Genomic DNA, 26,392 nt, shown 5'->3' with positions numbered 1-26,392 from the left:
ATGTTTCGCTGTTGCTTCCCACTCTGGGCCTGGGTCATCTTCTGAGTCTCATATCCCTCCTGGAAACTTCTGGTAGTTTTTCTTGATGTCAGTCCTGGCATCATTATTTACTTCTGCCCCTGTCCTTTCGGGGCAAGAATCTGTCATCATCATACTGCATGGCAAGCATCAATATCGGATTGTATGGAACCGCGGGGTCTGTGACGTCACTGCCTCCTGCTAGGAGTACCTCCCTCACGAAGCCCATTCATACCTCTCAGCTCTTCCCTACTCAAGCCAAGGGCTTGGGTCTATCCCAAACTAGGCTCCTACTACTATCTCCTTCCCCTCTCTGCCCAGAACAACTGTGGAAGAGGAATGAAGTGGGAGGGGCTGGAGAGAGGAACCCAAAGGAGTCGCCAGACCAGGCAGGGCATCCATCAATCAGCAGTTTGGTTTGGAGGGTTTGTTAATGACAGTGAACAGACAGACATGAGGTGCTTAGAGCAGGGCTGGGTCTGGGGTTAACACTGGCTGAGAGTCCTCGGGAACACTCATCTTCTACACCGTAAATTTACATGACTGACTGGGACCATACTCAAAAGGCTAGGACTTGCAAGTGGCCTTATCCTGGGAAAGGACAACCCCTCCCACCCCGGGGCAGCATGGAGCAGGGGGAAGAATACAGGACTGAGGTTCAAAACACCAGGACTCTCCAAATATTGCTGCAGTGTGATCTTGGGGGGGGGGGCTGCTGGCAATTCCGAATTCAAAGGCAGAGACAGCCAGGGCCCTAGGGTTGTTACCAACAAAGGTTTGACCAGTTGCAGCCACCCACCCTGTTGGGAGACCAGGTGCTTTCTGGGAAGGCCACTGGCTTCTCTTCCCAGCTGCTGCCTATGTCAGTGTCTCTCACTTCTAAGAGGAGGCTAGATATAGGGCTGGTGGAGGAGGGAGGGACACAGTTGGGTCACCTGGCCTGCCAAGCTTGCCGCCTTTTTCTCTGAAGAGGTTCAAAGGCTTTAGACATGCTGTCTGTGTGTGCACATGTCCCTGCCTTATGCCTCTCATGGGCTGGCACACGTGGGTCCTTTCTCCTGCCTCCCCAGGCTACCTCTGAGCTCCTAGATTCCATAGTTCCCTCCCGAGGGATGGCAGTTGGGCAGTAGGGTTGGCCAGAGGCCTAGCTCCCTTGGCTTTTCTTCTATGCTGGTTCTTCCCCACTGGAACAGCCTTGGGCACCTGGCTCTGACCTCTTAGCAGAGGTCTTTGTCCTTTTCCCCCCACTGGGACAGAAGGACAGCAACCAGTGATGGGGTAGGGGACAGAAGAGGTCTAATTAGAAAGTCTGTGAGGGTCTGCACAAGAAAGACAACACACTTGTGTACCTCGGTCTTCCTGGGTCTGCACTAACTCTTTGCACACCCACCCTCCCCTTTCTGAGTTCCAGGCTCCATGTGTGGAGAATGAGTAGCTAAGGGTAATAACACTCAACTCACAGGGCTGCTACGAGATGGCCAGTGTGAAGTCTCTGATGGGCACTGTCAGCTTTGCTAGACAGTAGCTCTCTTCTGAACGCGTGCAAGGCCAGTTACCTATGCGTGGGAATCTGTGTGTGTATATGTGGGACACCAGGCTCATCAAATTATTTTCTTCTTCTTTAAGTGTGAAGGCAATTATGTCACCATCATGACACAGAATAACCCGCCTGATGATGCTGCCATCACTGTACATAGCCTGCAGAGTGCAGAGACCCCTACAGACGGGCCCTTAACTGAAAGCTATGCCCATGGGACTAAAGGGACGCACTCCCAGACACACTAGACCATCTGAATCTAGAAGAGTATCTCATCTCTTCCTGGTTCCACAGCATGTTGCCAGCAAGCCATCACTCGGTAAAACTGGACATCTGCTAGAGGGGAGGGGTTGGTCATAGGGCTGTAACCTCTAGGAGAGTCTTCCTGGCAGTTCTTCACACCTGTGAGAAATGTGGTCTCATTCTTAAGATTCATTTTGTATCCTAGAATCACCCTTCCACCTGAATATTATTTTTTGAATCCAAATCCAAGAGTGAGTTCAAAATGAACAAAGACCTGTCACCAACAAGGAGCCAACCCGGCACTTGCCACTGTGTGTGTGGGTCTTTTCAAAAGGTCTCTGGGCCGTGGCAATGAGGGTAGAACAGGTGTGCAGAGCAGCAGGTGTCAGAGGATGGGGTAGGTCCCTCTGAATCCTGAGTATGTCAGCTTGGTTATAGGAGTTGTCCCATGGTTTTATATGAGGACAGATGACCTATATAATCCTACAGCACCATTTATTACATGTTTGTCACACTGGAGACAGGATTTGACTTGTAGAATCTCATGGACCTCTGTACTGTGGGGCAACGGTCTTCTACCCTGTAAAGATTTATCGCTTATATTGGCCTAGTAAAATGCTGATTGGCCAGTATCCAGGCAGGAAGTATAAGCGGGGCGACCAGAACAGGAGTCTTCTGGGAAGAGGAAAGGCTCAGTCTGCAGTTGTCACCCATGCAGAGGAAGTAAGATAAGAATACCTCACTGACCAAAGGTACCAAGCCACATGGCTAACAAAGACAAGAATTATGGGTTAACTTAAGATGTAAGAGCTAGGTAGAAATATGCCTAAGCTATTGGCTAAACAGTAATTGTAATTAATATAGTTTCTGTGTGATTATTTCAGATCTGGGCAACCGGGAAAGGAACGGTCTCTGTGAATACCCGTGTAAGGTAACTGTCAGTGTGCATTGCTCATCTCTGTGAATACCCCTGTAAGGTAACTGTCAGTGTGCATTGCTCTGAGAAGACAATGGAATCAAGGAGACTAATGCTGCCCAAGATCATAGAACCAGTAGGGGCATCAGCCCACTACTGCCAACTCAAGAGTTTCTGCCCCTAGAGATGGGCAAAGATCTGCTCACCAGCAAGACCAGATTAACCATGTAACAATAATAATAATGAAGTCAGTAATGGACCACAGCTATGGTAGCCGTCTTGAAACATATAGTAGAGCTGAAAAGATCTGGTTCTATAGCAACACAGTGGCCATCATGACATCCCAGCATGGAATGTATCATGTCTGTATCTGTGCTGATATGTCTTAAGCCAACAGCACTGCTGGTCACACAAAAGCTTTACCCGCATAATTATGAATGGAACATGCTAGATGATACAGGGCTGGGTTATATATTGACTACACGATACTTTTTATCATTATTTTCACGTGCACTCTGCCTGCTAATAAAACCAAGGTATTGTGAAGTGGCGTGCCTTATTATGCCTGCGGTAGTGTTTACTGTGTCTCCTGATTGAGTCACAAGGTCATGTCAATCGGCTGACTTTGCTATTGATGCTTCTGTAAGTTCACCCTTTCATGTGCTGATAATGACAGGATGGTGGGACAAATTTCTTAGAACACATCCTGGACATTAAGGAATGCATGACTGTACTTAGATGCATAGGACTGCCTTGGTCGTGCGCGCACATGTACACACACACACACACACACACACACACACTCACACTCCCTACTAGCTGAGTCTGTGAAAGAACAGCGGTCCCATCACAGAACGGTCATCAGTGAGGTGTGACATGTCATTAACCACATAGCTATATTACATCATGTGATCCTCAATGAGTATTAGGGTAAGAAGGCAAAATGGAAGGCGTGAAGACTTTGTGGTAGGCTGGCTGAGCGCACCCCTGACCTGACTCCCTGATAAGGAAAGAGATCTAGTAGACATCGCCTTACAGAGATAAACTGAATCAGGGCTGGGGGTGTGGCTTGGTCTAAAGAATGTGAACTGTGCAGGCATGAGACCTTGAGTCCAATCCTCAGAACCCACATAATAAAGCCATTCATGGCAGTGCATGCTTGGAGTCACAGCACCAGGAAGACCTAAGAAGACCACTGGGACTTGCTAGCCTAATTAGGTGACTTTTAGATCAATGACAGACCCTGTCTCTAAAACAGGTGGATGGCACCTGAGTAACAAAACCTCAAATTCTCTAACTACTACAGTAATACACACATACACACACATATATACACAGACACATGCATGTACACTAGCACACACATAACTGTGTACATGTATGTACACATGTAAGCCAAAAGAATATCATCTTTGATGCAGGCAACCCAATGGCTGATGTCTCTGGTATGAAGCCTCCAGGTCACATTGCTCAAATGAGAATGTGTACAGGACAATGAAGCTGGAAAAAAATTCCACTCTGGGGGAAATTTAGTAAAGCTGGCTGGTGTCTCACATACATCCATGCCAGTTAATCTGGGGGAGAAAGAGCCAGGACAACGAGCCAGTGCTCTTTGACTAGATCCTGTAACAAAGATAAACTGAATGACCGTGAAGGACACTGGGCTAAGGATGGGGTTGCTCGAGAATGGGAGAAATGGAGAGACCTAGATATGAATGTACTAAAGGTGGCAGAACTGTATCCATGTTCTGTCTCCACCATGTCACAATTCTGTAGAACGGCCTGTCCTGAAGAAACATTACCTAACACGGAAGCCATATCCACAACCAGTCCTTAAACAGTTGAGCGAAACCAGTGCTCATATGTACGTATGTACGTGGAGAGAGAAGGGGGTCACATGTGAGTGATGGGTACATGGTAAGATGTGTGCAGGTGTTCACAGTGTGATACCTACCGTTTTCCTAAGACTTGACAATTTTCAAAACTGAAAACCTAAACATCAGAAAAAGCACCTACTGTGACCAGGCCCCCACTGGGCATGGGGTGGGAAGCAGTGGAAACAAGAGGCTTCTATCTGCCCATCAACTCTCCCCCCACTTCTGCTAATGTCTTTGTCCTCCTTTTACTACCCTGTGGCTGGAGTATGGAGGAATGCCTATGCTACAGGGCACATGACAGGCCTGGCTAGGTGTAGGGACCATGCTACTGCCCATTGTAATGGGTTGGAGATGACCTGAGTTTGTCCGAGCAAGTCCTCTTCTGCAACTTTCTAAGTAAAGTCTCTAGGAACGTCCTAGTCATAACCTGCCACCCCTGGCCTTCCCAGGCCACTCACTGTGTGGGAATGAAGTCTGAACCCAGAGGTAGGGATAGCAAAATAGTCTACAGGGAAGAGGGCTAGGAGATGCCAAGCTCTGGGTTCAAAGACCCACGGTCCCTGGAAATATCAATGTTGTGTAGGTTCTTACCTTAGTCTTGTGGTCTATTCATAGTGTTCAGAAGGCAAAGGATCATGGGATGTAATAGTCACAAAGGGCAGAGAAGAGATGAGTGTGTATGTGTGCACGTGTGAGGGGAGGGGAAAGAGGGAGAGGGAGGGAGAGACAGATAGACAAACATACAGACATGGAGAGACAGAGAGAGTGGGAGGGAGGGAATGAGGGAATGAAGGAGGGAGGAACAGAGGGATGGGAAGAGAGAAAGTGAGAGACAGACAGACAGACACACACACACAGATATACAAAACTGGGCTTTCTGAAAGTCACTGGGATGGGGCCCAGGGAGGGCTGGGAGAGTTTGGACAAAGAGGCAAGAGAAAATAAACATTCAGGACATGTCTGGAGACCCATAAACTGTCTGGCTTGCTGGCAGAGTCTTCCCTAGATGGAACCAGGGAACCAGCATGAGGCCAGGAGATGCTACTGGACATTGACCATGAAGAGTGCTAAGGTCACACGGGGAAGCCTGGCCCCCACAGCTAGTTTTTGCTGAACCGGCCATCCAACCGGCTTCCCATTCAAGTACCTCATTGCCACCATACCATGAAAGCCGACATTCCTGCAGCGACAAAGCGATGGGATGTGCTTCCCAAGTGGAAGCTCATTTATTTCCCCTGGATGACTTCCACCCAGCACAGCTATAAACCGGGATATTTGCATTCTCCCCACTGCTTTGTTTTCTAGAATTTGCAGAGCACAGTTAGCAGAAAGATGGCTAAGGATACACATTAAGGAAACAATTGCAGCGATCCTTTCTCCTTGAGAGGCAGGGTGGTGGATGGAAAAGACTCTCAGCTCTGGAGTCACACAGCTCATCTTATTAAAAAAAAAAGTTTGTATGCGTGTGCTGTGCGTGTGCTGTGCGTGTGCTGTGCGTGTGCTGTGTGTATGCTGTGTGTGCATGTGCACATGCCGTAGCACTTGTAGAAGCCAGCGGACAACTTTTGAGAGTTGGTTTCCCTTCTGCCATGTCTGGAAGTGGGGGGGGTCTCCCTTACTGGTTTCTACTACTCTACCACATACTCAGGCAAACTAGCCCCTGACCTCCTGTCTTCACCTCCCACCTCACTGTAGGAGTGCTGGCGTTACAGATGTGCACCACCACATCTGGCCTTTCAGATAAGTTCTGGGAAAGCCAGCTCAGGTGGCCAGGCTCGTAAGTGCTTTTACCCACTGAGCCGTCCCCCAATCTCTGTAGCTTATCGCTGAAGCTCAGCTTACACGGCTGACTTTGGGTGGGCCCTTGAACCCTTCTAAGCTCCAGCTTGTGCATCTGTGAAATTCATAGGCTTGTTGGCAGAATCCTGCGGTGTTACCCCAGCGCATACAACACCATGCTGACCCTCTATGAGTCCTTTCTTCAATGACCAAGGTTATCACCATGATAACTGATGCTGACGATTGGGGGGTGTTCTGTTTTGGGGACAGAGGCTCATCCTTTACATCCTTTTCCCAGGCTGCCCTGGAACTTGCTAAGTAGCTCAGGTTGGTCCTAGACTCAATATTTTCCTGCCCTTAGGCTCTCGAAGACCGGGATTGTTGACTGTGCAATTGTGCCTGGTGGTAGCATCTGCAGTAGTTGGATCCGGATGGCTCACTAGATGATGCCAGGACCAAGAACCATTTCCAAAGGTTGCCCACTCCATCGCTGAGCAAAGCTGATCGCTGGCAGTGCTGTGGTGTTGAAGGAATAGCTTAGCTGGCAAAATGCTCACTGTGCCAACATGAGGACCTGACTTTGACCCTCAGAGCTCACTTCTTTTTCCTCCAAATCTGGCCTGGTGTATGCGCTTGTAATTCTAGTGCTGGGGAAATGAGGACAGGAAGATCCCTAGGACTCATTCACCTCCCAGACTCACTGAATTGGTAAGTTCTAGATCTGTGAGACACCTATCTCAAGGAGCACAGTGGATGGCACCCAAGGAAGAACAACCACTGAGGTCTTCTTCCAGCCTCCAGACACATACGAACACATGTGCATGTCTGCTTTCATGCATGCATGAACACACATGTGCACACACGTACCACTGATCCTTGATCCAAACTGGGCTTTGCTGCTGAGTGGCACACACCTGTACCCTGGCACTATAGGGTACCACAAGGGGCTCCGATCCAACTAGGGACCAAAGCCTCTTCCTCCGGGGTCCTTCTCCAGCTCCCTAGCCAAGGGCAAGCAGGAGGCTGCTTCTAAACCTGTACTTACAACATGTTCCTGGAAAGCTCTTGGTACCCCATTCAACTAAGTTTCCAACAAAGAGGACATAGGGACGTTTCACACACTGTCTACTGTTCCCAGTGATGCCATGTGGTAGTCAGAAATGGCTCCAGGTACCCAAATAAAAGCCATCATGTAGGGTTCTTGGAGAGGTCCTTCTGGCCTCCATGTAGGAGATTCATGGTCTGTAATAGCAGGCAGAGGAAGATGGTCTCTTCCAGTGATTTCCACACAACCTCCACAGAGGGGATGGTGTGGCCTTTTCTCCTTTGTTGGCTAATATGGTCAGCCTGCACCAGCTGAGCCAGAGTGGGGTCACAGACGGCGAAAAGAGGTCACCCCAAACTCTGGCCTTCTTGCTTCATAATGGAAAGGCTGGCTATCTGGAGAGGGTGGGCAGCTGCTCTGGTGGCGAATCCCCCTCTTATTTGCATTTTCATCCCTGGTGACAGATTTGTATCAGAGTCCCCAGGGCAGGACAATCTTGTTTCCCCAACAAAACCGATTATGCACATCAGGCTTGGGGATTAATCACAGGCAAGGGGCTGGGAGCCAATAAGAAAAGGCAGAGATGGGAAGATAAGAGTGGGAGGAGGGATAACGGCGTCCCTGTTCTGCAGGGCCAGAAGTAAGCAGAGGCCAGGCTCCACTGGGGGACGGCCCCTCAGATATGTTACTGGTGGCAAAAATCCACCTGTGCTAACTCCGTGTTCTCACTCCCTACTTGTCCCTATTCAGCTAGAGTGAGGGAAGGGAGGAGTCATGAAGTCCAATACTCAGGACAGGTCTCCTGCATGTCCCATCCACACGATCCCCCAAATGCATGCTTCCTATGTTGCTGCCCCCCCCCAATTGCTGCATGTCCTATTCCATTGAGTCCAGACTCCTTCAATAGACCTTTCTAGACATGGTGAGGTTCTTTCCGGGGGAGGGGAGGTGAGAAAGGCACTCATTACAACCTCAACGCCATCTCTGTCTCATCCAGTGTCATATCGGCAACACCCAGGCCTACCGCTCAGCCATCTAGTGTAGACATCACCAGAGTAGGGTACCAACTCCAGAGTAGGGCGGTCCCAGCTTCTCGGGAGTATTGCATGGGAGCCTGTGGCCTGTGTGTGTACCCAAATCTCCCATCTTCCTTTCTCTGTATAGGGAGACACTAGCTGCAGGCAGATGGGAGGGGACAACTTGCCTGTACTCCAGCGAGAACCTGGTCAGCTCCCGGTTGTTGTGTAGCCACTTGAACTCCAGCGGCCAGCTGCCCTCGGCCATGCACGTGAGCACCAGCCGGTTCCCCTCCAGATGCACTTGTGTGCGCACGGGCTCTGTCTTGAAGTACGGCGGAACGTCATCTGTGGGAAGCAGGGCACAGAGCCACCAGTTAGCACTTGCTCAACCCCATGTGTTGGCTCACCGAGTACCCAAGGCAGACAGAGCAGGGGCAGCTGGGTAACCTGCCTAAGGTCATACGCTGAGAAGGACCCTGAACTTGGGCCAGTGTGACTCTGGTGCTCGGCGCTCAGCATCCTCACCTACCAAGCAAAGCTTTGCCGGCTTACTCTCCTCTCTTGCCAACCTCTGCCTCTGCTCCACCCTCCCCAACATCCATCACTTCTGGTTCCCCCAGCCCCCGCCACCTTTGGAAATCTTGTCCAGTTCTCGTCCTTTGATTCTGGGTTTTAAAATTCCAGGGAAAAAAGAAAAGGGATGCTCACTGGGCTTCAGCCGGAGGGAATGGAAGCTTCACTAGGAAGACCCAGAGACGTGGTCCTGGGGAGACGGCTCAACTGTTGTGCAGGAATGAGGACCCGAGTTACAATCTCCAGCGCCCACATAAACATCCAGGCTTTGGCGCATATACCTATAATCCCAGCACTGCTGTGGGGATAGAGACAGAAGGATCCCTGGGGCTTGTTGGGTGTGAGCCAGCGTAGCTCCAAGTTAATGAGAGACCCTGTCTGGAGAGAATAAGGCAGGGAGCAACATCAAGATACTCCATGTCCTCCTCTGGCCTCCATGATCATGTGTGGGTGAATGCACCTGTACACATACATGTACAGACACAGCACACACATGCACACACAAAGGGAAAAGAAACACATGGAACTGAGGTGAGACAAGGTTCAAGTGATAGAAGGGTCCCTCCCCGAAGCAGGAAAGCATCTCAAAAGTAGAGTCTATTTAGTTAGCCCCTCTGCCACCGGACTGCTGGCCTCCAGCCAGCCAGCCTCAGTCTCCCCATTCTGGCTTCCCGGGCTGTGGATGTGGGTCCAGGTAGCTGCTGCACTGTCCTATAGAGTCACTGCCCCTGTCTGGCCTGGCTCAGCCACATGGAGCATGAAAGCTCCAAGCTCCTTCCAAAGGAGTGACATGCTTCATTCCCTAATCTCAGACTGCTCAGGCAGCTGGCTCAGGATGGAATGGAGCCTTCTTCCCCATGGGGAAGATGACAGAAGCAGGGGTGGGGCTGGAGGTGGGATTAGACCAGGGTGTTGGGAGAAGGAGAGAGGGTGGGGGAGCAGAGTTCCCAGGCCGTCTTTGCATCGCCAGCCTTTGGAACTGATCAAGGTAGGGGCAGATGTCAACATCTGGTGAGAACATCAACAGCAGCCCTACTCCTCACAGGTTCTGTTATTTTAGAAGATTCCACATATGCTCACTGGAGCCTCATAGCGACCTCATGACTCCGGGGGATAGGATATATGCTTTAGAAAGGGCACAGTGAGGCCAGGTCTTCAGAACCTGTTGAAGATCACACAGCAGAGAAGAAAAATCCAAACCAGAGGACCAGATACCTCCTTCAGGGAAGCTGGGCTACCTCCCTGACGGAGGTAGCTGGGCCAGGGCTTACAGGAGTGAACGAGTACAAGGTGAGAGCCAGACTCCACATCTGTGTGCCCTGGTATAGCATCAACAGCCTGAGGAAGTGTGCCACAGAGGGCGACCTCTATAGCTCATCTAGAGCATCTCCAGAGGTCTACTAGGACCTTCCACACACCACGCAGCGGCAGATACAGGGTCAAAGCCCACCTTCCCGGGCTAAACCCACAAGCTGCCGACAGGTTCCAAGAGATCAGAGCCACATAGGAAGTTGCCCGCGGGGCAGTGTGGGTGTCCTGACCTCCAGGCCAGTGACAAGGGCTCTTGCAGCAACTACAGGCCACTGTCTTATAGTCATCCCACGCTGGCCAGCTGCGTGGCGGAGGGCAAGCACTGGCTCTAAAGAGTCTCAGTTTCACCATCAGTGGATATAAAAGAGAAATGGGGTACAGCAAAAATAATTATTGGCGCTGTGCTGGTCTAGGCCTTCCTCCAGGGATAGATGTTTCAGATGGGGTTATCTAGTTCTATGTGGGCGTCTGTGGCAGGGGTGGGCACTGACATCTTCAGTGCTGGGCTGGGTCAGAGTTCATGCTCCCCTGAGAGCCTAGAACTAGGAAAGCCCCTAAAACACTTGACAGTCTGCTTTGGGACTAAGGAAGGGAGTAAAGGAAAGGAAGAGGAGGAGGGGCACGGACTGTTGGACTGGACAGGGCTGTGCTGGGCCCATCTGCACACCAGGTTGGGCCCCAGGATCTCTGGTTCCGGGTCTCCTCTCATCCTCTGGTCTTACCAGAATGGGCCACTCAAAGTCAGGTTCACCTTTCGTTTTCAGGTCTAACCTGGGCTCAAGGACTGATTTGTAACTCAGTAAAAGTTACAATGGGCTCTTGGGGGACCAGTCAAGAGACCCTTCTCTGTACATAGCACCCCAAACCTGTACACCACTTATATACTTCATCTTATGAGTGCATAAATTATACAGTTTGAAGTGGGGGGCTCTTCCTAGAATTCCTGCCCCGGAGGACAAGTCTGAGGGTAGCTTGGAGAGCAAGCACTACCAAGGCCTTTTCATAACTGTCTCTTTGGCTCTCTTTACAGCTGTCCTGTGACTGTTCTGCCTAAGGAGCAATTGAGGGGGCTGGGGATGCAGGTCAATCAGTAAGTAGCATGCTTGCCTGCATGCAGGAGGCTCTGGCTTTGACCTCCAGCACTGTACACACCAGGCACGGTGATGCACACCTCTCCTCCCAGAACTCAAGAGGTGGAGGCAGGAGGATCAACAGCTCAAGGGCACCCTTTGACTACATATTAGCTAGTGAGGGAGGCCAGCCTGGGCTATATGAGACCCGATCTCAAAAACAGACTGAGAAGTTGAAAGGGTGCCTCTTTGGATCCTCAAAGCCGAGTCCTTTCTGAGGCGCTTACGCCTTTGCGGTTCTGGCTGACTGGGTAAAGAGAGGCCGGTGGGTACCTGTTTGCCAGGGAGAGCGACTTGCCACCTCAGGAGGCAGCCAGTGCTGCTCTCAGCTTAACAAATGGGCACATTCTCACTTCAAAGGCGCATTCATATTCTCCAGCGGCTTTCAAGAGCCCTTTGAATCGCGTTTTTAAAAACCCTCGGTTTGAGGCTGTCATTGCTCGTTTGTTTTAAAACAATAACATTCCCAGCCCCGCGTGATTAAATCCCTTCCTTGGATGTGGGCTGACTCAGAGCCAGAGGAGGGTGGTGGGTGTGTTTGAACACATGCGAGCACACACACACACACACACACACACACACACACACACACACACACACACACACACGGACATCTAGCCTCTGTGGGCCTGCTCATGGGTCACTCGCTCCAGGACTGAATTTACCAGCTCACTGCCCAGACCCCAGGAGTGGACAACCTGGGCAAATGCCTCGTGCTTGCATGGCTTGATTTCAGTGGCTGCTGGAGATAATGGCCATGGGGGAAGGGGAGGGAGCCCATGTCTGAGCATCTGCTGGGTACCAGGCCCTGCCTTGGTCCTCCCCATCCCTTCTTTCATGTTATCCTCCTAAGGTGACACAAAGGGATGGAAGCGCCTCTCCCCAGGCCACTGCTTTGTGGTCACCTTTGCTCTAGTGCTCCTTGCCCTCTGGGTACAGGGACCCTGGGAGGGAGGCTCTGTTCAAAGGAAACATTGGGAAGTGTAGAAGTGTACCTGTGGGCTCCAAAAGCATCTGACAGCAGGAGCTGGCTGGGAGCTGGGGTGTGGTCCACAGGAGGATGGATGGCTGTGAGGGTGATTGTGTTTCTGTGTGCATAGGCACATGTATGTACACATGCCAGTATGCATATGCCCACATGTGTACCTGACACGTCTATGAGTGTCTGGGCACATCTGCCCCCACCCCGCATATCTGTACCCGGACATCTGTCTCCTATTTGCTCATGAATTCACAGGAACGTAGAGACCGTAGGCTTTGGAAGCCACTGACTTTCTGCACCTCAGTTTTCTTAGCAGTCAGCTGGGGGCAAGTTTACTGCAAAGACTAAGTGGGCACAGAGCACTGATTAAATAAAGTAATAAGCACAGACCAGAAGCCGGCACATGCCTAAGAGAAGACATTGATTGTTCCCCCCAGTCACATACGTGGATGGGCGCACTGTGATGCAGAGAAACTAGTACTCTGGTAGCGGAGGCTGTCAGGTCTCCTCTGCTTTTGTTTTCTGACAAGGCTGTGCTCAACCTGTGGAACTATATGTCCACCACAGACAGGTGAGGCTCCTGCAGCAAGAAGGGGTAACTGCACAGAGAATTCTGGGTAAATAGAATCAACATTACAGGCATGTCGCCCCCCCCAATCTTTATTACAATACTTAAATTGACAACAGCGATGATGAGGAACGTGTGGACAGGTGTCCTTTGCTTTAGTGCACACGCTGGAGGTGAGAGGACCATTTACGGAAGTCAGGTCTCTTCCTCCACCATGGGCTCAGGGATCAACCTCATTTACCGGGCTTACAAAGCAAGAGCTGGCACCCACTGATCCATCTTGCTCCCCCCACCTCTATTTTTACAAAATGAGACAAAGTGATTCTAAAATTCATATAAAAATAACCCCCAAAATGGATTAAAAACTGGGCCTGGAGATATGGCTCAACTTGTGTGCAGGTTAAGAGCATGCATTGTGCTTGCAGAGGACCTGAGTTTGGTCCTTGTCATTCATATTGGGCAGCTCATAATTGTCTGTCATTCCAGCTCCAGGGGGGACCTGATGCTTCTAGGCCCTGGAGTACCTGCACTCACCTGCAAGTATACAGACACATAATTTAAATTTTTTAAAATCTTCTTTTAGAAAGCTAAAAATGAAACAAACAAGCCAGCAACAAAAACAAAGCAAAACAAAATCCAAACCCTAAACCAAAACAACAACAACAAAAATGTTTTGAGAAAGTGGACCATGGGAGGAAAGACTAGCCCAGATGTTGAAGTGTAATATAAAGTAGCCATCACTAAGACAGTGTGGTCTTTATGACTGTTGGGATGAAGGTACGATCTTGGACCCTAGAAATGAACCCAAATCTATAATAGGACTTTTAATGTACGATGAAAGCAGAATTGCAAATCAAGGTGGGGGTGAGGGGTGGGGAGGATCAATTACTCAGCACAGGGCTTTGGAACAGCCAGGGAGCCATGTGGGAATAAAACATAGAACTGAATATCTTCCTCACACTTTACCTCAAAATAAATGCTGAAGGGATTGATGTTTTAAACATGAAAATGAAATTCTAAAAGAACTTGAGGGGTGAAATCACAAAAGTTTAAAAATACACAATGCTGGTAGAGTTAAGGCGCTGCCAAGCACTTTCTAAGTACCACGAGAGCTCCAGACGGTCAGGAGACAGACGATGCCTTCAACTCTACGAAAATTCTTCAGAGGGAAGAGAAACCCACACATCAAAAGCAGCGACACATGACAGACTGGGGAAGATATTCTCGACACTTATCACAGACAAAGATCTGAGTCGCCTGAAGAAAAAAAAAATGTTCTCAGCCGGGTACAGTATTACAAGGCCTTGAAGTCTAGCATTCGGGACGCAGAGGCAGGTGGATCTCTATGAGTTCGAGGCCAGCATGGTCTACAGAGTGAGTTCAACCCAGCCAAGGCTACATAGTGAGACCCTGCCTCAAAAAAAATGTTTTCATAAATCCATTAGATTTAACAAGCAGTAGCAATGGGTAGGGGATGTAAATGGTTCAGACAGAGTGAGGATGCTTGACCTCTGCATGAAGCAGGTGAAGTAAGTCACAACAGGGTACCCCCTCCCTGCTTTTTCCACCAAAGTGTGAGAGTGTAAGGCCCAATGGACATAACTGGAGCGCAGGGAGCAGGTGTCCAGGGGACACACCCTTCACGGGGCTGAGACCTGGTATGCCTTCTATGGAGCGCAACCTGACAATTCTATTACCGCCTTCCCATTCCTCCAGCTCTCCAACGCAGTGCCCTCTGTCTCCGCTTCTGCATATGTGAATGGCAGCATCTCGGAGCTGTGGCACCTGTGTGCTGATGCAGAGGGTACCCAGCAAAAGGATGATTGTATCTCCAGCACGAGACTCCTCCATGGCAGGGGACCCCAGAACAACCATTGAGAGCCACCATTGTGTCATTGCCGGAATCTGCTACTGCCCGTACAGAAATCGTCAAATCCGTGTTCGTTTATTTATAGACAGGGATTCGGGTAGCTCAAGTTGGCCTCAGATTGGTTCTGTTGCCCAGGATGACCTTGAATTTCTAATCTTTCTGCCTCTACCTCCACAGTGCTGGGGGTTGGAGGCACGCATCACCATGCCCGTTGTATGTGGTGCTGGGATTATGGGCTTTGTGTGTGCATGATAGGCAAGCAATAAACCAACTGAGCTCCAACCTCCAGCGCTTTGGGTATAAAGATGTATTTTGCTATGCAGCTATAAACTTTTCCTAAGGAGTGAAGCATCTGGGGAAACTGACTGGTGGCGGGACACTCTTGGCAGTGTGTCCTGTCTGTGTATGTATGTCTGTGTGCACATACATTGCTATCTCTTCACTCTCCCCCTTTCTGTCAATTCTGTGCTGTGGGTTCCAGCCCATGTTGCTCACTCATGACCAGATGTATGCATTTATGAGCACCCAGGAGTGTATGTGGGCAGTGAGAACGGTTAGGGGGCAACTGTACTAAGGGCAGGGGAAGAACAGGCCCTGTGTGTGTGATCCAGGAGTGTCACACAGTGGGGGGGCATCCCCAGTCATGAGAGACCGACTCCCATGAATGAGCTGCTGCCCGCAGAGGCCAGCAAGAGGTCTTAGTGCCGGCTTCCTTTTAATTTCCCATGTCAGGTCAGGAGGCCCTGACTGCCATTTCCTCTTGACATTGCCACTAAATACCCTCATTGTCACCCTTGGAAGCCAGGCTGAAAGCTGAATAGCTCCACACAGAAGCTAATCTCAACTTAAACTGCCCTCTTCCGCCAGTCCCTCTGCCACATAGTACCATCTTTCTCCTGATTGGCCAGACTCTCTCAGCCTCATCTTTTAGGGGCTTTCACTTCTCAGTCTGGCTGGGGACTAGCACCTCCCATGGAGTCATTCCTGCTGGGAATACTGGCCAGAGGCAGAAGAGAAGCTGGGGTGAAGGCATCCTCTGCCAGGCTCCTAATTGGCCAGAGGGCCTCCCTCTGCCCTTCAGAGAAAGTTTCAAAAGCCACTAAACAGAGACAGTTCCCTTCCAGCTCTGAATGCCCTCCACTCCTTCTTCCTCCAGGCTCCTAATAAGAGCCCAGGCGAGTCAGCAAGTGACCTGGGTCACAGAAAGCTATGGTTTTGAGACTCAGGAATTTCTCGCCTGTATCCCCTGGTCAGCCACCTCTGTCCTGACCTGCACAGCTTCCCGGTGGGCTGTCTGGCTTGAAAGCCTGGATGCATGAAACCTGGTTGGTGAATACCCAAGGAGAGCTTCAGGTCAGAAAGAGAGCTAAGGCTCAGGGCAGGCAGGCCTTCTCAAGCTTCTAAACGGTATGGTTTAAAGCTAGCTCAGGTCTGGGGTAGAGGCATGCTGGGTTTGTATAAGTCTTTATGGGGCTTTTCCCACAATGTCTGTGACTCTATAGGTCTTTTGGGCATGGAAGTCCAGATATATGGGGTGTGGAGAGGTTAGAACTAAGCTTGAACTCAGGGCAGGGTGCTCAGGAATAGGCTATCATAGCCCAAGAGGAGGTTTCCAGGGCTCTCCTGGTCCCTGTTCTCCAGCAGAATGTTTTGGGGGTACACAGTGCAGAGGAGACACAGCAGGTGTTCCCTGCAAGGGACCCAGACTTCCAGCTGTTTCCCTCACTTCCATTCTCATGTCTGGCACACCTGCTTGCCCACTCCTACCCCACCTGAGCCAGGGCCCTGAACTCCTGTGCCCCCCACTCTCCTGATGCATGCCCATAAATGAGACGCTAATCAATGCTCCTCCCTTGTCTCCTGGCAGATGCCTGGCCCTGCTTGGCCTGTTGCTGTCTGCATGCCAAGTGCTTCATTAGCCAGGAAAGAAGGCTCCTGCCCTCCTTAATCTAATCCTTGCCTGTGACCTTCAGGAGCTAGTGACCTTCTGACGCTGGGAGCCTGGGAGGGTACAACAATCAGTTCCACCGCAGCCTCCACAGCTGCGGACAGATGAATTTCTCGCTCAGAAAAGCATGTTCAAAAGCATCTAATGGAACGGATCATCAATTTGTTTGAATACACATCTAATCTGATTAGGGGGGCCTGGCTACCAGGGCAGCCAGCGTAACCTAGCCTCGACACAACCCTGGGGAATTGTAATTGGGGTGGCAGGGATCCAGTTAGGGAAAGGGGAGCATGTGCCTGACCCCGCCACCCTACAGGCTCCCTTGGGCTGGGCCCCATGGACGGCCAGTCAAAGGGTGACACAGGGAAGTATATTCATTCAGTGAGAATGCCTGAGGACTGAGGTGACGGCTTCCGGGTTGCCTATAGCCCCAGCAGGTACAGGCCCTGGAGCTCACACGATGCTCTGGGAGCATCTTGTGAACGAATGACCAGACCTGGTAGTACTGTGGTCTTCTGGGATTCCCTAAAGCCAGGGGCGGTGACAATGTTGTCTCCGGGACAAGCCTTAAGTGACGGCTGTCCTGGGTTGAAGCGTGAGTGACACTCCTCTCTCCCCTGAGAAACCCCTCCCAAGAACTTCAGAATGTGAATTTCCTTGGAAACAGAATCATTGCTGACGGACTCGGAGAAGACGAAGCCACACAAGAGTAGAACATGCTTATGTGATGGATGTTGTTAAAAGAGGTTGTAATGCAGGCCAGGGGACACAGGCCTAATCATTACTTTGTTTTCAGCTTTAAGATAATCTACCATGACCAAAGACAACTTAAGGGTTTATTTTAGCTTCTCTATTCCAGAGGACAAACGCCCATCATGGCAGGAAAAGCATGGCAGCAGAAGCAGGGAGCAGAGAGATCGAATTTCATCCCTGCACCGGAAGCAGAGATAAAGAGGGAGAACAGAAAGTGGGGAGAAGCTATAAACCCTCACAACCCACCCCCAATGATGAACTTCCTCCTGCAAGACTCCACCCCTTAAAGGTTCCACAACCTCCCCAAACAATGCCACTAACTGGGACCAAGGGATTTTGATTTCAAATATCAAGTGTATTTGAAAATATACGATCCTATAAACACTTCTCATTCAAATGCCAACGGTCAGATAAGAGAACGAAAAGTTTAAAGCCTGCCTGGGCAGTTTGGTGAGATCCTGTCTCGATGGATGAATAAATGGGCTAGGGATAGAATCCAGGGGTGGAGTGCGGCCTTGGATGTGCAACGCCTTAGTTCAGTCGCCAGTGTATATTAAAATGTGCTATGGGATGATGGTTTGCACAGGAAATGTCCCACCAAAAAGCACATGCTTGAAGGCTTAGTTCCGGAGGCAGAAACATCCATAGTAGGGTTTGGGGAAGTGACTGGATTATGAGGGCTCTTCTTCCTGAGTGGGTTGGTGCATTGATAGACTCAGAATTTAAACAGGCTACCAGGATGCAGCGGAACTGTAAAAATTGGGTCTGTTGGAGGAAGTTGGTCACTAAGGGACACACTTTTGAAAGACAGACCTTGTCTCTGGCACCCTTTTCCCCATACCTGCTTTGCTTCCTGTTCGCTATGAAGCGGGCAGCTCAGATTTACCATGGGCTGCCGGCCATGATGTTTGGCTTTGTGTCTGTTACAGGGGAGCCAGTCAGCTTTGGACTGAAACCACAGATGTGAGGAGCCAAGAAGAATCTTTCCTTCCAAATCCTCGGGGATTTGTCACACCAGCTCAGAGTCTGACCACCAAAAGAGGAGAGTTAACCCAGGGGCTGAGAATCTTGAGACAGGAAGACACTAGACTGAGGAACCCACAAGCCACGGTGCACCAGACATTGCTGGGGAAGCCATGGGGAACAGGAAAGAGGAAGACCCTCTTCCCAGAGCTGTGGAAGGGGCTAACAGATTCCAGACTCTGTTCTGTAGAACAATGGTGATAAGTTTCAAGTCATTCAGCTGGTAGGAGTTTGGCCAACCTAGGAAACTGACAGGATGCTTCATGGCAGCTGGTGCCCATCAACCCACTCATGGCAGAGGCCAAGAGTCCTCGGAGAACTGCTTCAGATACACCATGCAGCCCTACCCTAGGGCCTCTGCAACACTGTTCTATCCCACAGAAATCCCTTTTGCTTCTTCTTCCCTGGGAAAACATGGGTCTCAGATCTGCTTCATGAAAGTCAAATGCATTGTTCTCTCAAATTCTCTTCCTGAGCTCTCATCTGCATGCCCCTTCCAGCGATACCAGAGTCAGAGATGTATGGGGGTGACCCTCACACAGCACGTCAGTGCTAGAAGGCAGGTGGAGGAGCTCCAACCTTCTTATACCCAGAGCCAGGCACTAGACTACATGGATGTCTACATGTCCAGGTGACTTGTAGGCCTGGGCATGGTATGTTCCTCTTGGTGACTGGCCATTCAAGAGGATCCCTACACACACCTCTCCAGCTCTGCCATAGCAAGATGTGAGTAGCTGTGTGCATCCTAACTTTCCTGAACCCTGGAATGGGACCTCTTGGGCTCGGCTCCAGAGGGCTCTGCCACTCCCTAGCCACGTGACCCTAGGCATGAACTCCCTGCTCCTCAGTTTCCTCTCCTGGAAACTGGGTTGACACCCGCAGCTGGCGAGAGGGGCAGGTGCCATGGCTTGCATGTGGCATCAGCAAGAAGGAGGCCACTGTCACCCTTCGCCTCTGCTCAGCATCGCAGCCGGAGCCTTCCGCCCTGGACTGCGAAGGTGAATAACATCGGATCAGCCCCAGCCTGGCGTGGAAAAAAGATGGTTCTCATTCCCTGTGGGTTTATTTTCTAATTAACAGGGGGAGGGAGCCCTTTCTCCCGCCTCAGCCAGAGGGTTCAGAGATTAAACTTATACCATTGATTAGGATGTTTGCTGCCTAACGGTTCTATTATCATGTCGGAGTAGTCAGAGTCACTCGAGCCATAAAACACTGATAATAAAAATTTACACCAACTCCAGGAATTCCCCTCGAGAAACTTGATTGTGTTGCATGGACCACACACTGTCCTTGGTGACCTCGGTGCGGGGTGGTACGCTTGGGACACTTCTCCAGTTACAGGAGGGACCCAAGAGCCTCACAAATCAATCAAGGGTCAGCATTGGGTCTTAGCTGTCTCCAAATTCAGGGTCTCTGTGATTTGACCCTACCCTAGTCCTGCCACTCTCCCAGGTGATGCTTCCCTACAAGGTACCAGTTCTCAGATCGCCCACCGAGTCGGGGGACTATGATGACAGAGAGACACTGGCCATCCACAAGTCAGAAAGATGCTTTGGAGAGCCCACAGTCCAGAGGCCTCAGGAGTCCACCCCACTGGCTGATGACAGCATCCTCAGACACATCCTCAGGACACAGAAGGCTGTGTGGTAAAGAATGGGCTTTTGGTCCTCTGAGTCTGGCTGGCATGACTCCTGGGAACAACTCTGTATCTCTTTACCAGAAATCAGAATTCTCACCTACCAAGACACAGATGACAAGTGGACGAGCACTCGGGGAGATGACAAACTTAACCCTAGCATGAAACAATACCCAAAGTCCGGTGGAAGACAGCTGAGCCTCCCTTCCCCTTCCCCCTATCCTGTCAGGATTATCCACTTAATTTCCCTGGCTTCTTTCTCCTCTGCTTCCCTGGTGTCAGCATCAGGCAGCTAAACCCACAAAGGAAAGGAAAGCAGGCATGGGCGAAGGGCCTAATCCACGTGCGAGAGCCCCTCCTGTCTCATTTAATCCTTCTAGCTGCCTTGGTGGGGCCCTGCAATCAACCACCCCTTTATTTCTCCCATCTGAAGCCCTTGCAGAGAGAGACAGGTCACGTGAACATCAGTGACAGAATGGGGTTTGAACTTGCCAAGGCCTCTGATCTCTCTTAGGGTCAGGGCTGGGTTTGATCTCAGGAAAGGCGTCTACCAGGGCTGGGGGAAGGAGGAAAAAGCAACTCAGGAGCTAAACTACCCTCCCTACACAGAGGCTGAGAGATGGAACCCGCCTACGAGGAAGAGCACACATTCATCAGGCTGGTGACCCCGCTGTACCGGCGCTTTGTGGCGTGTAACAAAGACTGCGGAGCAGAAAATTGGAGTTCAATTTGCCGTCCATCCCGTGCGCAGCGCTCAGCCCATTCCAGTCCCTGGCAGGCACCTCTGCGCTTTATCATAAATAATAACACACGCGGCTCTATGGCCCTTTCCACAGTTAGAGTCCCCAAGCAATTTACAAGCTGGATTATCCACAGAGGCCTGCACAGCTGCATACGGCCCCTCCCTGGCACAATGAAGAACTTGCTCCATCGGCCCATCTTCCTGGCCTCCTTCCTGGCAGTTGGGTGTGAAGCCGTCCACCCCTGCCCGGCAGTCTTAGGCCCTTGCTGGAGCAGGTATAGGGGACACAGTAGCTCCCTCTGGGGCTTGAGAGATTGCTCAGAGGTTTAGAATGCATACTGTGCTTGCAGAGGGCTTTGGTACCCAGCACTCAGAGCAGGTAGCTCAAAAGCACCTGTAACTCCAGCTCTGGGGATCCTACATTCCTGACCACCGTTGGCATCTGCAATCATGTAACCCCTTCTGCCCCCATGCACATAATTTAAAATAGCAAAAATAAGTCTTGAAAAAGAAAGTGGTTTCCCGTCTCCACCGGGAGCTGCATTTCCCTCCTCTGAAGCTTGGGCAGCCTGTTGAGGCTTCATTAGTAGAGACTGCTAGGCCCAGAGGGATGGGACAGTTTGCCTAAGATCACCATATGGGCTGCTGTACAGAGGCCCAAACATGGGGAGAGTGGTCATTAGTTTGTGGACACAGAGCCCTATGGAAGGAGGTCTGTGGATGGGCAGACTGACCCACTGCCTCTGGAAAGTCTTCCTCGGACGCAGGGCTCAGGCAGAGCCTGCAGGAGTTCTGGCTCCACCCTCTGCTCTTTCTGTCACTAGAATAGAAACGAGGCCAGGTAACATGATGTCATTTCCCTGAGACACCCAAGGCAGGCTGGTCCTTAAACGTGGATGTACAGTGGTTGGGAGAAGGGAAATGGACCTGGTGGCTTTTGATAGGTACAAGGTTTGCTGGTGAGGTGGTGGGAAGGCTTTGGGGTGAAGTAGAATGGGTGTGGGGTGCTGCACAACGACAGTGATGTCACTGAATTGCCTGCTCTGGTACTGTGTGGAATCTCAGCTGACAGGTGCAACCCCTCCCCCACCTCTCCAGACCCTAACCCCCTTGGCCCTCTGATCCCATGCCCAGTCCCAGGCAGCCCTTAGGAGGGGATGCCTAGGAATTACACAGCTTGTTTCTGTAGGCAGCCACTGGGCTCAGTCTGCAGTGGCCCACCCCTGGCTTGTTCAACGCCAGGAGCACCTTCTCCATCCCGGGTGCTAGTCTGATCTCTGGGTGCCAAAGGGACCTGGGTTCCCACTGGTTCTCATCAGCCTCGGGGTCCAGAGCATTTGGAATGGGGGTAGGAAGCCCGGGCTTCGCAGGGGCAGATGGGCCATGAAAGACAGCTGCACTGGCAGAAGCTCTGACATTGATTTAGCACCCAAGCTCCCCAAATCTTCCCAGCTTATCTTGGGGTACGTGTGTGTGTGTGTGTGTGTGTGTGTGTGTGTGTGTGTGTGTGTGTGGTGGGACCATGTCAATCCCCTTTGCTGGCTTTTGTTGAGAGTCAGTGCCCCAGAGGCCAACATGCTCATGATTTAAGTGCCTCCCCACCCCTGGATCTTTTTCCACAGAAGCCTGAGTCCTGTAGCTGATGCCAAAGACAACGAGAGACAGAGTGATGAAGAAAGCCACCAGGCAAAACAGGTCATTTTGCAATGAACAGCTCCATCAGGGCAGTGGCTCTCACAGAAATGAGTTGGGGTTCTGTCTCTGGGTTCCTGGACCCTCCTGAAGGTGGGGTGAGGGGGGTTCTTGAGACTTAGTTGGAAGTCAGAGGAGCCTGGCCTGAAAGCCAGGTCAGCTGGGGACTCAGCTTGGTCCCTGTTAGGTAGAATTCTTTGGCCACCTCCCCCCACTTGTAGCTTTTTCAGGGAGAGACAGCTGTGGTATTCATCTAGCCCACAGCTCTTTGGCTGGCAGATGGAGAAACTGAGGCACAGGCGTTTAACAGAGAACTTGCATGCTGGCTTTTTAATCCTGTCATTCTTTGTCACTTGACAGACTCATTTCCCCAACTCTAAATTGTGCGCAAGGGCTCAGAAGACTCTCACTGCCCCTTTCTAAGTTCAGATTCTTCCCCCATCCCAGCCCCTGGCCCCCAGATAGCCCTGTCTTCACTAATTGATGGGGAGAAAGAGTGGATTCCCAAACGTGCATTGTAGATCCCTGCTATGGGTTGAATTGTGTCTCTCATAAAAGTATACAGAACCCTTCACCAGGTACCTGTGACTGTGGCCTGTTTGTTATTGTTTTTTGAGGCAGGGTCTCACGTGTCTTAGGTTGGCTTGGAACTTGTTCTGTTATTAAGGATGACCTTGAACTTCTGATCCTATCCTCATCTCCTGGATTACAGGCAAGCACTACCATACCTGGTTTCTGTTGTGCTGGGACTGGAACCCAGGGCTCTATGAATTGAGAGCTACATCCCTGGGCAATGAATATAGTATTTGAAAGTGATGTCTCTGCAGACATTAGGTTTAGATGAGGTTCCTGGGGTAGGACATCCTCTGATATGGGTGACAGCCACAGAAATACCGAGGGAGACCCATGAGGACAGAAGCAGAGTCACAGGCAAATGATACCAAGGGTGACCGTGGAGCCAGGGACCAGGAATGTTGAGGACAGAGGTTCCCCAGTAGCCTATAGGGAATGTGCAAATGGCTCTGCTGACATCTTGACTTCTGCCCCCTGAGAGTCAAGACAGATAGGGAAATGAGGAGGACTTGTTTCAAGCCACTAACTTGGGGTACCTCAGGGGAGCCCCGGAAAGCTAATTCACCCCCACAAACACACCCAAATACCAGCCAGCTTTGCACAGAGTCCTTTTTTATGAGAAGGTTTTCTGGACATCTCCCCAATAGAGACAATCTCTGTGTGCTCACTCACAAACCCACTGGAGGGCAACCCAGAATGATGCCTCTCAATGTCTAAATGCTGTCAACTCTAGCCCATTAGCAGACATGTCCTAGCCCCTTTTGAACATTCTGGGCAAGCACTTTATGACCAAGTTATGTTACCAGCATTCGGCCCTTTCAGTACCTTCAGTATCTAATCCCACCCCGAGGAGAAGGTCAGCAAATGCAGAACGAAGGAATGGCTACACAGAATCCTCTTGTTTCCAGAATGTTGCATGATGACTCCCAGGCCTCCACCTCTCGCTTCCCATTCCCACTGGTCACCTTAAACACAGGCCTCGGCTTGCCCTCCCTGTGTCCCAGCCACAGCATTCTAGCTTCTCTGCAGGGGGACCAGAGCGCAGCTAATGGTAAGTGACTTTGTCCCGAGTGGCAGGGAGCCCGTGGTGGCAGGATTGGCAGGTTGGCAGGCAGCATGACCATGATAAATGACTGCATCACGAACCATTTTCAACTCACTCCCTGGAAGCCAGGGCCTCTGGGGAGGAGAGCAGTAGATCCCCTCCCCATGCCCTTTTCACCCTTCTTTCTGCCCTCTCCTCCTTCCCAGAACTAGAGGCCCTGCTCATTCCTGTAGCTGGGGGTGGGGGAGTAGGGGCACTGGATGGGATATATGTTGTTCCCAGGAATTGAATAAGATGTTCCTTGTACCCCACTATTTTTTTTTGTAGGACGCTCTCATTCAGAGAGTGATGTGACAGCCATATGCTTGTTGTCCCTTCTCTCTTGTGGCTGCCCTGGCCTGGAGAAGGGGCACAGTCTCTGTGTTGTTTGTGTGTAATCCCTGCATCCTGGGAAGTTTGATGGCCCCACTCTAAAATGAGAAAATTGATACCCAAAAACAAGAGTGGCCACCCCAGTTTCTCAGAGGGCCGTGAGGGCTTCACAGCTTGCGTACAGGACCATCTGTCTTGCAAGCCCCTGTTTGACCCCTAAAAGGCACAAAGTGTGTCGGACAAGCAATGGCATCACCTTCAGGTATGCCCCCCTCCAGCCATGGCACTGAGAGAGGCAGAGACAAAGGCTCCAACTTGCTACCATAGTTTCCATAGGCCAAGGCTGGCCTGGGATAGCTCACGAGAGATTAGCAGCCACCAGAGGCCAAGCCATCATCTGCCTCACATGGTTGTGGCAGGCTGTAAAGACAGCCATGTCCCTTAGGTCCTGTGTGACCCGCCAACCAGATTGCTTTCTAGGCTCCATCCCCCTTTCGGCTGGGCACCCAGTCTTCCCTGGACACTAGGAAATAAGGGAGAAAGAGTTGAAAGTGAGAAGCCAGGGGCAGTAGAGGGCTCCTTATTAGCTCTGTAAGCCCAAAGAACTCCATTGGGAACTGACACGGGGGGATAGAGGTATCAGAAAGGGTCTTCATGAGGAACAGACCAATAGGGTCCTTGGAGGCAAACCTCGGCTTGGCATCTTGCCTGCCCTCAGCCTTGGGCAGGAGGGAAGTGTTGAGCTGTGGTTTGGCAGTGGCTGACCCAGCATGGGAAAAGGGGAGTTTACAGGAAGGCTACAAGTTACTGGAAAGGACAATAAATTAATATAATAGGGCCGTGTGGCTGGTGACAGGGGATAAAACATGTGGTCCAAAACAGCCCCATGTGAGATTGTCAACAGGATGGATGGGAGGCAGGACAGAGGAGAAATAATGGGATCGGGGGTGTCAGAGCGGTGGAGGAAAACTGCGGGGTAGAGACCGCCTTAGCCCCCTCTTCCCTCAATCAGCCTTGGGCAGGGTTTCCATAGCAGATCCCCTTGCTTCTTTGGCTCCTTCTTTCTTACCTCCCCACAGAACCTTCATGGACTGCCCCTGCCCCCATTTTTTGGTGCCCTTGACTCATTCCATATAAATGCTCTCAGCTCTGAGCCATAACAGAATCATGCACTACAGGAGGCTTGCTCACCCAGCCCATGCCACTCATTCACTGTGTATTTTCTGAACACCCACTATGTGCTTTCTGAACACCCACTATGTGCTTTCTAAACACCCACTATATGTTTTCTGAACACCGCTATGTATTTTCTGAACATCCACTATGTGCTTTCTGAACACCCACTATGTGCTTTCTAAATACCCACTATGTGTTTTCTGAACACCGCTATGTTTTTTCTGAACACCCACTATGTGCTTTCTAAACATTCACTATGTGCTTTCTGAACACCGCTATGTATTTTCTGAACGCCGCTATGTGTTTTCTGAACACCCGCTATGTGCTTTCCAAACACTCATTATGTGCTTTCTGAACACCCGCTATGTGCTTTCTGAACATCCGCTATGTGCTTTCTGATCACCCGCTATGTGCTTTCTGAACACCCTCTATGTGCCAGTGAGCAGCAAACCCTAGCTCTCAAGAGCTCACAGGTACACAAGTGGTGGAGGAATCATTTGACATAGAGACAACACACTGGAGCCCAAAGCCTTTGACAGTCAAGGCCTGCCAAGGGGGCAGATC

The 26,392-nt window shown here is 50.8% G+C and overlaps 1 protein-coding gene across 2 annotated transcripts in view; it reads right to left on the bottom strand.

Moving 5' to 3' along the window:
* The window catches only part of Sdk2 (sidekick cell adhesion molecule 2), a 276,319-nt gene that overhangs the window by 143,643 nt on the left and 106,284 nt on the right, over positions 1-26,392 (bottom strand). For both annotated transcript variants that reach the window (XM_087909821.1, XM_087909823.1), the window contains exon 2: positions 8,620-8,779. In XM_087909821.1, coding sequence (XP_087765947.1) covers positions 8,620-8,779 — 160 coding nt within the window. The remainder of the gene's footprint in view (positions 1-8,619; positions 8,780-26,392) is intronic.

Source organism: Myodes glareolus, chromosome 9 (assembly GCF_982192425.1).
Source record: "Myodes glareolus chromosome 9, mMyoGla1.1, whole genome shotgun sequence".
In the NCBI taxonomy this organism is placed as follows: Eukaryota; Metazoa; Chordata; class Mammalia; order Rodentia; family Cricetidae; genus Myodes; species Myodes glareolus.
Note: the sequence above shows the minus strand (reverse complement) of the source record. Positions and strands in the feature narration are given on the sequence as shown.